Source organism: Seriola lalandi, unplaced genomic scaffold (genome assembly GCF_002814215.2).
Source record: "Seriola lalandi dorsalis isolate HSWRI2012SDOR001 ecotype SW California unplaced genomic scaffold, Sedor1 jcf7180002054326, whole genome shotgun sequence".
Taxonomy (NCBI): Eukaryota; Metazoa; Chordata; class Actinopteri; order Carangiformes; family Carangidae; genus Seriola; species Seriola lalandi.
The window spans coordinates 3741-14328 of NW_019524879.1; the positions used below are offsets into that span (position 1 = coordinate 3741).

Here is a 10588-nt window from a genome sequence, read left to right on the forward strand (position 1 = left end):
ACGTCATATTATAGTAAGGCATAAAAAGTCATAAAAATGTCATAATAAAGTAAGGCATAAAAGGCATAAAAATATCATAGTATTGCAAGGCATAAAAAATCATAAAAATATCATAGTATTGCAAGGCATAAAAAATCATAAAAACATCATAGAATAGTAAGGCATAAAAAAGTCAAAGGATAGTAAGGCATGAAAACGTCACAGTATAGTAAGGCATAAAAACATCATAGTATAGTAAGGCATGAAAATTCACAAAAACGTCATAGTATAGTAAGGCTGAAAAGTCATAAAAATGTCATAGTATTGCAAGGCATAAAAAATCATAAAAATGTCATAGTATAGTATGGTATAAAAACTTACAAAAAGGTAATAGCATATTTAGGCAACAAAAGTCACATAAATGCCATAGTATACTCAGGTCTAAAAAGGCATAAATATGTCATAGTATATTAAGGCATAAAAACGTCATAGTAAAGTAAGGCATAAAAGGCATAAAAACGTCATATTATAGTAAGGCATAAAAACATCATAGTATAGTAAGCCATGAAAAGTCATAGTATAGTAAGGCATAAAAAGTCATAGTATAGTAAGGCATAAAAAGTCATAAAAACATCATAGTATAGTAAGGCATAAAAAGTCAAAAAAACGTCATAGTATAATAAGGCTGAAATGGCATAAAAATGTCATACGATACTGAGGCATAAAAAGTCATAAATATGTCAAAGTATAGTCAGGCATAAAAAGTCATAAATACGTCACAGTATTGCAAGGCATAATAAATAATAAAAACATCATAATATAGTATGGCATAAAAAGTCATAAAAAGGTCATAGTAAAGTACGGCATAAAAAGGCATTAAAAGGCATAAAAACTTCATAGTATAGTAACGCATAAAAAGTCATAGCATAGTTAGGCAAAGAAAGTCGCAGTGTAGTAAGGCACAAAATTTCACCTTATAGTTAGGCATAAAAAGTCATAATATAGGATGGTATACAAAAGTCATAGTATAGTAAGGCATAAAAACTTCATAGTATAGCAAAGCATAAAAACATCAGTAGCCACGCAGGTAGAGAGACAACATACAACCTCCATACAGAAATGGCCCAGGCCTGAGGTTTGAACTCAGAACCTTCTCACTTTGGGACGACAGTTCTAACCACTGCACCCACCTTTCACCCCATGAAGACAGTATAGTGAGGCATAAAACGTCATAATATAGTAAGGCTTAAAAAAAGCCATACTATAGTAAGGCATAAAAAGTTGTAGTATATTAAGGCATAAAAATGTCATAGTGTAGTAAAGCATAAAGTCATAGGCTGCCTTACTATATTATGACTTTTAATGCTTTACTATAGTAAGGCCTTACGATAGTCAGGCATTAAAACGTCACAGTAGAGAAAGGTATAAAGATGTCACAGTATAGTCAGACATTACAGTCGCTAATTAACCTAATGAGCATGGCTTTGGATTGCAGAAGGAAGTTGGAGTATCCAGAGAGAACCAATGCAGGCACAGAGAGAAAATGCCATCTCTTCACAGAAAGGCCCTAGGAGCATGTTTCGAAATGAGAACCTTCTCAGTGTGAGGCAACAGTTCTAACCCCTACCACAGTAGGACAGTAAGGCATAAAAAAGTCATAGTATAGTAAAGTATAAAAAATGCCATAGGATAGTATGGTATAAAAAGTTAATGCATTAGAGTCGCCAGTTAACCTAATGTGCATGTCTTTGGATTGGAGTAACTGGAAAGAAAGCACGCAGGCTCAGGGAGAACAGTCAAACTCCACACAGAAAGGCCAAAGGCCCGGGGGTTTGAACTTAGAACCTTGTCACTGTTGGACAATGGTTCTAACCACTGCATGACCATGCCGCCCCATAAAAAAGACATAGTATAGTATAATGAAAGTTTTCTTTTGTATAGCGAGGCATAAAAACACCATAGTATTGCAAGGCATAAAAAATCATAAAATAGTAAGACAAAAAAAAAAAGTCATAGGATTCATGGTGACATTTTCGTTGGTTTTTTTGACAGAAATTCACCACACACTGATATATCCAGCATTTTATGTTTACTCCTGCTAGTGTGAATGAGTTCACTCAAATATTGGTAGGGACAATTCTGTCCTCCCAAAATATTGGTAGGGGCATGTCCCTACTGTCCATATGCAAATCTACGCCCTTGGTGCCCAATGAATCCTTTATGAATGCAGTTGGAAAATAATTAGTTTGCATTATTTATTTGTTTATGTTATGAATATAAAACATCTATGTGTTTAGTGGAAAGAGTAAGAAGAGAAAGATTATGTGTGTTCAATTGCTAAAATGAGCCATTTAGACATGCTTTATGCACATTAGCATTTGCATTGGCATTCTCACTGGCACAGGCCAGCACTTCTTAGTGTCTCAAAAGTCTGCGGTTTTTTAAACGAAAGCAGTTTTCCCTCTGTAAAGCCAACACTCATGTCCTCAAGATATTCCAAGAAATAATAAAAGCAGCTTCACTATCCTTCAGACTTTTTTCACACTGAATGAAAAAACAAACACAGAATAAGCGCCTGCTGCTGTTGTGTTCACTGTGACCACATAGTTAAGTGCACAATACAAATAAATTAAGTTTTTTCCCCTCATACATAAGTGTTACCTTTCTCTAAGGATTTGACAACAGTCAGCTGCTTTGAATTGCTGTGTTTAAATGAAAGAATGAATGAACTGAATTTAGGTCGTGGCTGGACTTTATTATAGTATTTATTTACAGATGATTAATGTATAAAGCACTGGCTTTAGAAGTGGGATCTGAAGACCACTGGGTCCCACAGGGGTCCAAACATTTCCAGGATCTGGGCAAACTCCATGATCTGATTAACAAAGTATGATGTGTTCAAAAGCTCCAGAACAGCTACTAAATGGAACTTGATAGAGATTGTTTTGCCAAGTATGAAAACATATTTTCATTTTCAGATTTTAGGTTTTCCTCTATCTACTGTTGCCTGCCCAGTATTACTGTCAGATATGCATTTCTGCTTTAAATCCCTCATATAAAAATATCTGAAATAATGAAAGAGGCTGTAACTGTGGGCAAGGAAATTAAAATAAAATAAAAATAAACAAGAGGACTTTGCTGTTGGGAGTTTTCTATGGAATTAACTGCAAATTTATTAATTCATTTACATGACATGACAAAAGATCATAAATTAGACCTTATTCCCACCTTGATTAAACCTTTAAATCCATCCAGTCATCTCATTAACCTTACCTGTTCATGTTTTGTGAGGCGTGTTTTATTGTGGATGTCAGAGGAGACCAAGTTGAACTGGTGTTTCTCAGCCAGTAACCTCAGTAAGATGACCACTGTCCGGCTGCCACACTTCCCCACGCGGTTATAAACCACCTGGCTGGGGAACGGGAGCACCTATAAACACACACATGAAAACAAACATAAAGATGGACAGAAAAATAAAGAACTATTTTTATTTATTGGCCTTCGGTTCTTTGCAAGTTGCAGTTTACAATCATGTCTGTCCAGACTCTGGAATTTAATAAAAGGCGTTAATTTTTTGATTAAATGTAGTGAACTAAATTACATTGACAACTAAACATTCTAAATTAAACTGAATTTACACAATAAATTAATTAAACCTTTTATTATATCGAATGAAATTAATTAATCTGTATTAAATCAATCAAATGTGAGACAGGAAATGTTGGGAAAGAAAGTAGGGGAATGACATGCTAAAAAATGGTGTGGTCAGTCAGGAGTCGAATCGGCGACCTGCTGCTCAGGGTATTCAGGCCCATGTGGTAGAGTAGTTAGATTACATCTAATTGATTATATTGCATTACATTAATGTAAATATATATTATTAAATTAAATCAAATTAGATTTAATTAAATAAATTTAATATATATACTAAATTTACTCAATTAAATTCAATTGAGTTAAATTAATTTAATTATATTAATATTTTTAGACAGTTTACATCCATGCCTGCCCAGATTTATATAATATATGTAGTGAAGATTTTGAAGGAATTTAATAAAAGGTATTAAGTGTCTTTTATCATAATTAGCACCTGAATTCTTGAGTTAGGGCCAAAACTGTGTTTTGTGAGGTCACAGTGACCTTGACCTTGATCTAATCAGTTTATCCTTGAGGTTAAGTGAGCTATCGTGCCAAATTTTTTAAGACATTCCCTCAAGGCAATCCTGGGCTATCACGTTCACAAGAATGCAAGAATGGGACCGACATGAGGTCACAGTGGAGAATGGGATGGCTAAAAATACAACCCAGAAACATAATGCCTCCGGCGGGTTTTTTAACTCTGTATTACTATCACTGAAATTAAAGAACATACTATATTATATAACATTATTATATACGTATTCACAAGTATAATTGGATGTCTTTATATAAATGTTACCGATCTGTGTTATAGCACATTTTTGGGCAGCAGTACTACTTTGAACACCAAATTTGGCAGTAAAGGAAAAAAGACAACGTGTGAAAAGTGATACAAAGATGAGAAAACAAGGACAAAAACTGAAGAAATTCATAAAATGTCACTGCCACTTTTTCTCCAACCTTTGACCTTTCTCACATCTGCTCTCCCTGGAGCTAGACTCAGTTGACGCTGCAACATATTCCCTTCCTGCTATGAAACACACACAAAGACTGAGCACAGACATGCACACTTTCATGTTCTCTGCTCATATGCTTATTCTTCCAATCCGAACTCTGAGTCAGAGACTCTGCTGACTTCTCTGCAAAGTGATAATGATGCAACTCTTTTGTGTCTTATCACACACACACACACACACACACACAGTAAAAACACACCCCTCATGAGTCATCAATTCAACAAGTAGCTCATGATTCAGACCCTCACATAAAGTGGATGTGAGTGAGTAAAAACATATTTGTTACCGTAAATCTCTGCCTGTAGGAAGGAAGAAGTTGGGGCTGACATGAATATTCAACATAAGACTCAAGAATGCACTAATTTGGCAATTATCCCTAAGGGCCCATGAGGTTTACACAAGTGGCCCCTTAAGAATGAAGGCTATCCAAGCAAATTTAGCAGCGAGAACAAGAGTAACAAGGGAAGTAAGTAAACAAGGGGCAGTTAAAGGAATTAAAGGAAGAATGGGAGAGAGGAAGACAGGTTACCTAAAAGACATCTGGAAGATTTCTCTAGAAAATGATAGAGATCTAACTCAAAAAACAAAGACAGATCACTTCTGTTGGTGCCTTGAAAACTTTTCCCCTCCACTCTTCAAGTGAAGACTTCCTGTAAATCAGATGGGGGAAAATGCGGCAGTGATAAATTCTTGTCGGCATTCCCAGTCTGGAATGGTGATTGTACTTTTCCCAGGGGGTTTCTGGATATCTGAGAGACAGCGTGTTTGGAAGCAAGTCTGACTGACTGAATAAACTAGTTCACTGGCTCATGAGGTGGCTAGTTTATGTACAATTTGGATAGTTTTATAGGTGACTGAATGACTGACTGGCTCACTGACTTTTACAGGACAAATCTCCACCCTCACCTGCTTGTTTCTCTCTCTGCTGTGATGAAATTATTACTCATCTTTAGTTAATCTCAGTGACCTTTTTTTTTGTAGTTTCAACACCACAGTTTAACATAGCCACACACACACAAACACACACACACACACACACACACACACACTGGCTGATTTTGGCCTGTCCCACCCAAGATCAGGCTCAGCAAAAACAGAGAGGGCCTCCTCCGAATGTTTGCCAGAATCCAGTGGAAAGACGAAGAGAAAGTAACAACAGGATGGAGAGCAAGTAAGAGAGAGAGAGTGAGGAGGAGGAACTACTTGGAGGACAAACTGCAGGGAAGAGGATATCAATCTGCTGACAGATTGATCACTGTCATACATTTCCCCTCAATCCCACTTCCTGTTTGTTTTTTCCCAGAATCACAGTGTTTTACTTGATGTCATTAGACATTGAACTGGCTTGACACAATGTGAAAACAACATGCACAGGTACATTTGCCCCAGGAGGAAGAAGGGTGTACGGGAAAAACAATTCACAGGTGAAATCTGTGCTTATACAAGCTTGTACAAGTTTTGTTGACAGGCGTGCTACAGCTTGTGTCATTTGCTGGAACATCATCATCACTTTTTTTTTTTTTTTTTTTTCCTTTATTGTTTCATATTCTAATTGATCAAAGTAATTTTATAGAATAAAAATTGGTGGTGTCCAAAAACAAACACAAAATAATGGTCAGTGGTTGCAATTTCACTCAGTTTTGGGAAAATATCTCAAGCTGATAGGAGATGGTTCTCTTGGACAGCAGTCCAACATTCCTCAGTGTTTGCCAAGTAACTACAGACTTCTAAGCTTATCACAATAATGAGGCAGATGAAATACATGCAGTGTTTTTTCGGGACAGCAACCCCCCATTGATATGATGACAAATGACTGTGTCAGACCTCTAACGGCCTGGTGTTGTATAATACAAGAAAAACATCAGAGATGCCGTCAAGAGTCCAAATCTCCCGTCGGCATTGACAGCACTGAAAGGGCAACCTTTTCAGTATGTGCTATTGTTGTTCCCACTCTGTAGAGCTTAGGTTTCTGATGCTCGCTGTGAGAAAGGTTTGCAGTGTCTGCCAGTGAGGGATTCTGTCAATAGTCGGTCCCCAGTCAAATTATTATGTAACAACGCTTCCCTCTGTGTCTGATCTGGGTGTTCCTGCTCCCAAGAGTCTGGCTGTTGTTGTGGTATTTACAGGTCTGACGCTTTCGAGCCAATATCAAGCAGACTTTGAGATGATGAGTAGCCCTGCACCTTTCCTCTCTCTCACGCTCTCTCTCCTACTTTCGCTCCTCTCGCATTCTTTTCGAGTAGCCTGCCCACACACACTCACACTAAAACCTCCAAAGGCCTCTCGCTGTTTCTAGACATTTTCAGATGTGACATGAGTTCAATAAACATGCACGAATTATCGTCTGTGTCTCGTGGCCTGACCACCCGTCTCTGCAGAGAATTAACTGAACTCTAACGCTAACTGCCACCTTCAATCATCTAACAGCAAGTTTTGAGAACATGTCCAGGGTTTGCCACATATCAGGACCACTTCATCGCACCGCACCGCACACACACTCATTGGTCTTCCTGCTGCAGTTCCTTGAAACCCAGTGCGCCACCACTAACCTGCACACTGCTTTGGCAAATAACGCTCTGCTGGTTTCAGCTAAGCCCTGGTCTGGGTTCATTGCTCTCCACTGTCAACTGCTCATCCCACGCTGAGTGGAGATCTCAGTCAAGGCACAGTGGAGACTCTCAGCATTTCCTGTTATTAATTATGTATCCATTCATCTCCACTCCGACCCGGAGAAGGATCTAAGTAGTGGTGTCCAAGTATTTCTTTGTCATTAAGATGAATTGATTTTCTTTGGCTGAGAGGAAATGGGAAACTCAAGTTTCTCAGTGCTACCACTAATGTTTTGCACTTGTAAAAATGCAGAAACGTAATATGTGTATGACAAATGGAGATCGAAACGCTTTTGCTTTTATGAACATTAGCTTGTGCATTAGAGTGTGTCAGAGTGGAAATGTCTTTGGTTTTGTCTTCGGATTTCATTAAATATGGAAAATATTAGCTCACAACAGCAGCTGGACTTATCTAACACCACTAATTTCATTACAGACTCCCCAAAAACATTTCAGCTTCTTCTAAAAAAAAAAAACACATCTCTTGCCATTGCCATAGGAATTTTAGTGTGTTAAAAAGACTATACGGTGGCTATAAAGGATTTAGTGCAATTAGGGAATTAGGAAAAACATGTTGGAAAATGTGCTCTATAAAATGATATTTACAGATTTTACACATGTGTAAAAATGCAGACATTCTTGTCATGCTTCCATACAGATAAAGACTCATAACTCTATTCTGAGAGCTGTGCGGTTTTTCCATGCGCTCTCATTTACGTCGAGCTTTCAACCCGATTTCTAATCTTTCCCTACATTTACCAGAATCCCCAGCCTTCTGCGCGCACATGCTGTAATGCGAGCAACCTCTGCTGAAATTGTGGATCTATCTCATTGCAGTGGGATGTCAACAAAGAGATAATGAGAGATGTGGCTGATGCAGTGCTTGCCGCCGACATGGCATCAGCATCATCCGTCTGGTAGACGAGATGATGACAGATATGGAATCAATCAGAGTTAGCAGCTAATGTATAATCACTGTCAGTCTGGTCTGTGCAAATGGGGGCTGTATGTAGTTAGTAAAGCCTGTGAAGCTACTGTGGTTGCAAAAGACAGCTGCAGTCAAATTTCATGTCGCAGAGCCAGCGTGAAAGGCAGGAGAGACAGAATAGTTTATTGATTTCAAACTTAGGGAACGTGATGGGGTTTCAGAAATAAGCGTGAAGTTCATGTCAAATTATCTCTTTGGGGACGGTGAAATCAGGCGTCTTCAACCAAAAAATAAAGCCACAATAACAAAATCTGAAACTGACTGAATGCCATTTTCCACCTTTAAATACATTTTTATAAATCTGCCAAAATAACACATTATAACACAATTTGTTATCATGCTTTTCACAATAATACTTTTATTCAATATACATATATACAGTATAAATATTAAATTGTGTGTAAATTGCTGTATCATTTATTCATTATCTCATCTTAAAATCAGTGGTTGGTAATTTTGTATTTGCATCTTTGCTAAAAAAGAGCTCTGTGTCCTTGATCGCCCAATCTTTAATTGACGTTGACTTCTAGTTTCTTAATAATAATGTACATTCATTTTACCTAAAAAGCATGCAGTTGTTTATTCAACCTGGAATACTCTGAATGGGGCTTACAGTCAGGCAGCCAGTATTGTATATGGCCTAAAGCTTATTGTTGTGAGCCCTTGGAAAAGGCCATCCAGATATATATAAATAAATATATATATATATATATATATATATATATCAATCAACATTTTTATCATCTCAGATTTAGTACATAGAGTACATCTCTTTGGTAATGGCTGCTTTTGACATATACTACTGTTCTTTAATTACTAAACAACAATTCAGACGCTAAAGAAATAACCTGTAGGCGACTTCATTTTTATCGCTCCCCTCAACTTCTTGGAGACTTTTCCCCTCCGTTAAAATCCCACTTTTCTATGTCAAAATGAATTCCAGAGCTTCTGTGTTTGCATTATAATGTAAATATCATCAGAATCAGTTGCCTCAGGACACAGTCAAGCTGCTACACTCTTAACTTTATCCTCAACAGGGAATGGAAACCAATTTAGGTTTATTAGCCCTAATTTCCATTAAATTTTAGAAAGCACTATAATATTAAAAGCTTGGCTTCCCACCTACAGAATACAATTTAGAGACTGAATAGCATACAGCAAATTGGCATTGTGATTCCGCAGTGGGTGAATAATAAAGGTTTGTTTCAGATAACGATTTCCCTTGAAAGATAAAAGCAACAAAAAATTCCAACAATGTCTCCACAGTTTGCTTCATATAAATAACCCTTCACTGTTATCTGTATGAAACAAGCTCTGTGGCTGCCTAGTTTGGCTTAGTGGCCAGAACAGGCTTTTCAAAGTAAACACATAACTCACAAACAAAGCCCACATGTGACCTTACTGAATCCAAACAGCTGCTCATGTCAGCCACAAACAAACCTGTAACCCAACTAGATTAAATCTCAGGTCAGCTATGCACTAAATGCTGTGGGTAAAGTTGAAAAAAATGATAACTCTGTCCATCAAGATAGAAAAAGAGTAAAAAAATGATGACAAGGTGGATTAAATAGGTGAGGAATGAGGTGAAAATGAGGCGGTGACGGATTAAAGAACTAGATAATAAACAAGGGGCAGACGGAGGAAGAAAGCAGTTGGCAGGGCGAGAAAGAGGGAGCACAGAGGAGAGATAGTCATGCAGACATGGCAGCTGGATGAATACAAGGCCCCTGTGTCAGCACTGTGTGTGTGTGTGTGTGTGTGTGTGTGTGTGTGTGTGTGTGTGTGTGTGTGTGTGTGTCTGTGTGTGTGAGTGTGAGTGTGAGAGAGAGACTGTGTTCAGAGCGTTACTGTAGCACTGAAGCCAGACCTAGCTGGTATTTAGATGCAGCTCCTTCACACAGACCTAACCCTTATCCTGACTGGACTGAACTGGCTTGGAAACACAGGGCAGCACATCAGAGACACAGAAGTCAGGACAAAAAATTGGAAAAAAATAAAAATAAAATAAAAAATTAAGGTAATTTTTTAAGTGGGGGTGTGGCCTGTGTGAGCCTCTTTGAGACCATGCGGTTAGTCCAGGTGAGGTGGCCTGTATTGTTTGCTTGTATCGAATTGGTTTGTAGTGTGTCTGTGGCTGTTTAGGTGAGTTTGTTTGTTTTAGGTGAGTTGCATGGTGTGGTGTTGGAGAGTATGGGAGGTGTAGAGCACAGCCTAATCCGGCGGGGGAGAGCCAGCCTAAAAAGGCCCCTCTCCCTGACTCTACATCCCTCATTGTCTTGGAGAGTGGGGGAGTGGGGGGGGGCAAGAGCACAGCCTAATCCGGCGGGGGAGAGTTTAGCTCAAAAAGGCTTCTCTCC

General features: G+C 38.2%; 1 protein-coding gene across 1 annotated transcript in view; it reads right to left on the reverse strand.

The window, feature by feature from the left end:
• Positions 1–3234: 3234 nt before the first annotated feature.
• The window catches only part of LOC111655605 (uronyl 2-sulfotransferase-like), a 36017-nt gene continuing 28663 nt past the window's right edge, over positions 3235–10588 (reverse strand). The window contains exon 3 of the mRNA XM_023407075.2: positions 3235–3408. Coding sequence (XP_023262843.1) covers positions 3235–3408 — 174 coding nt within the window. The remainder of the gene's footprint in view (positions 3409–10588) is intronic.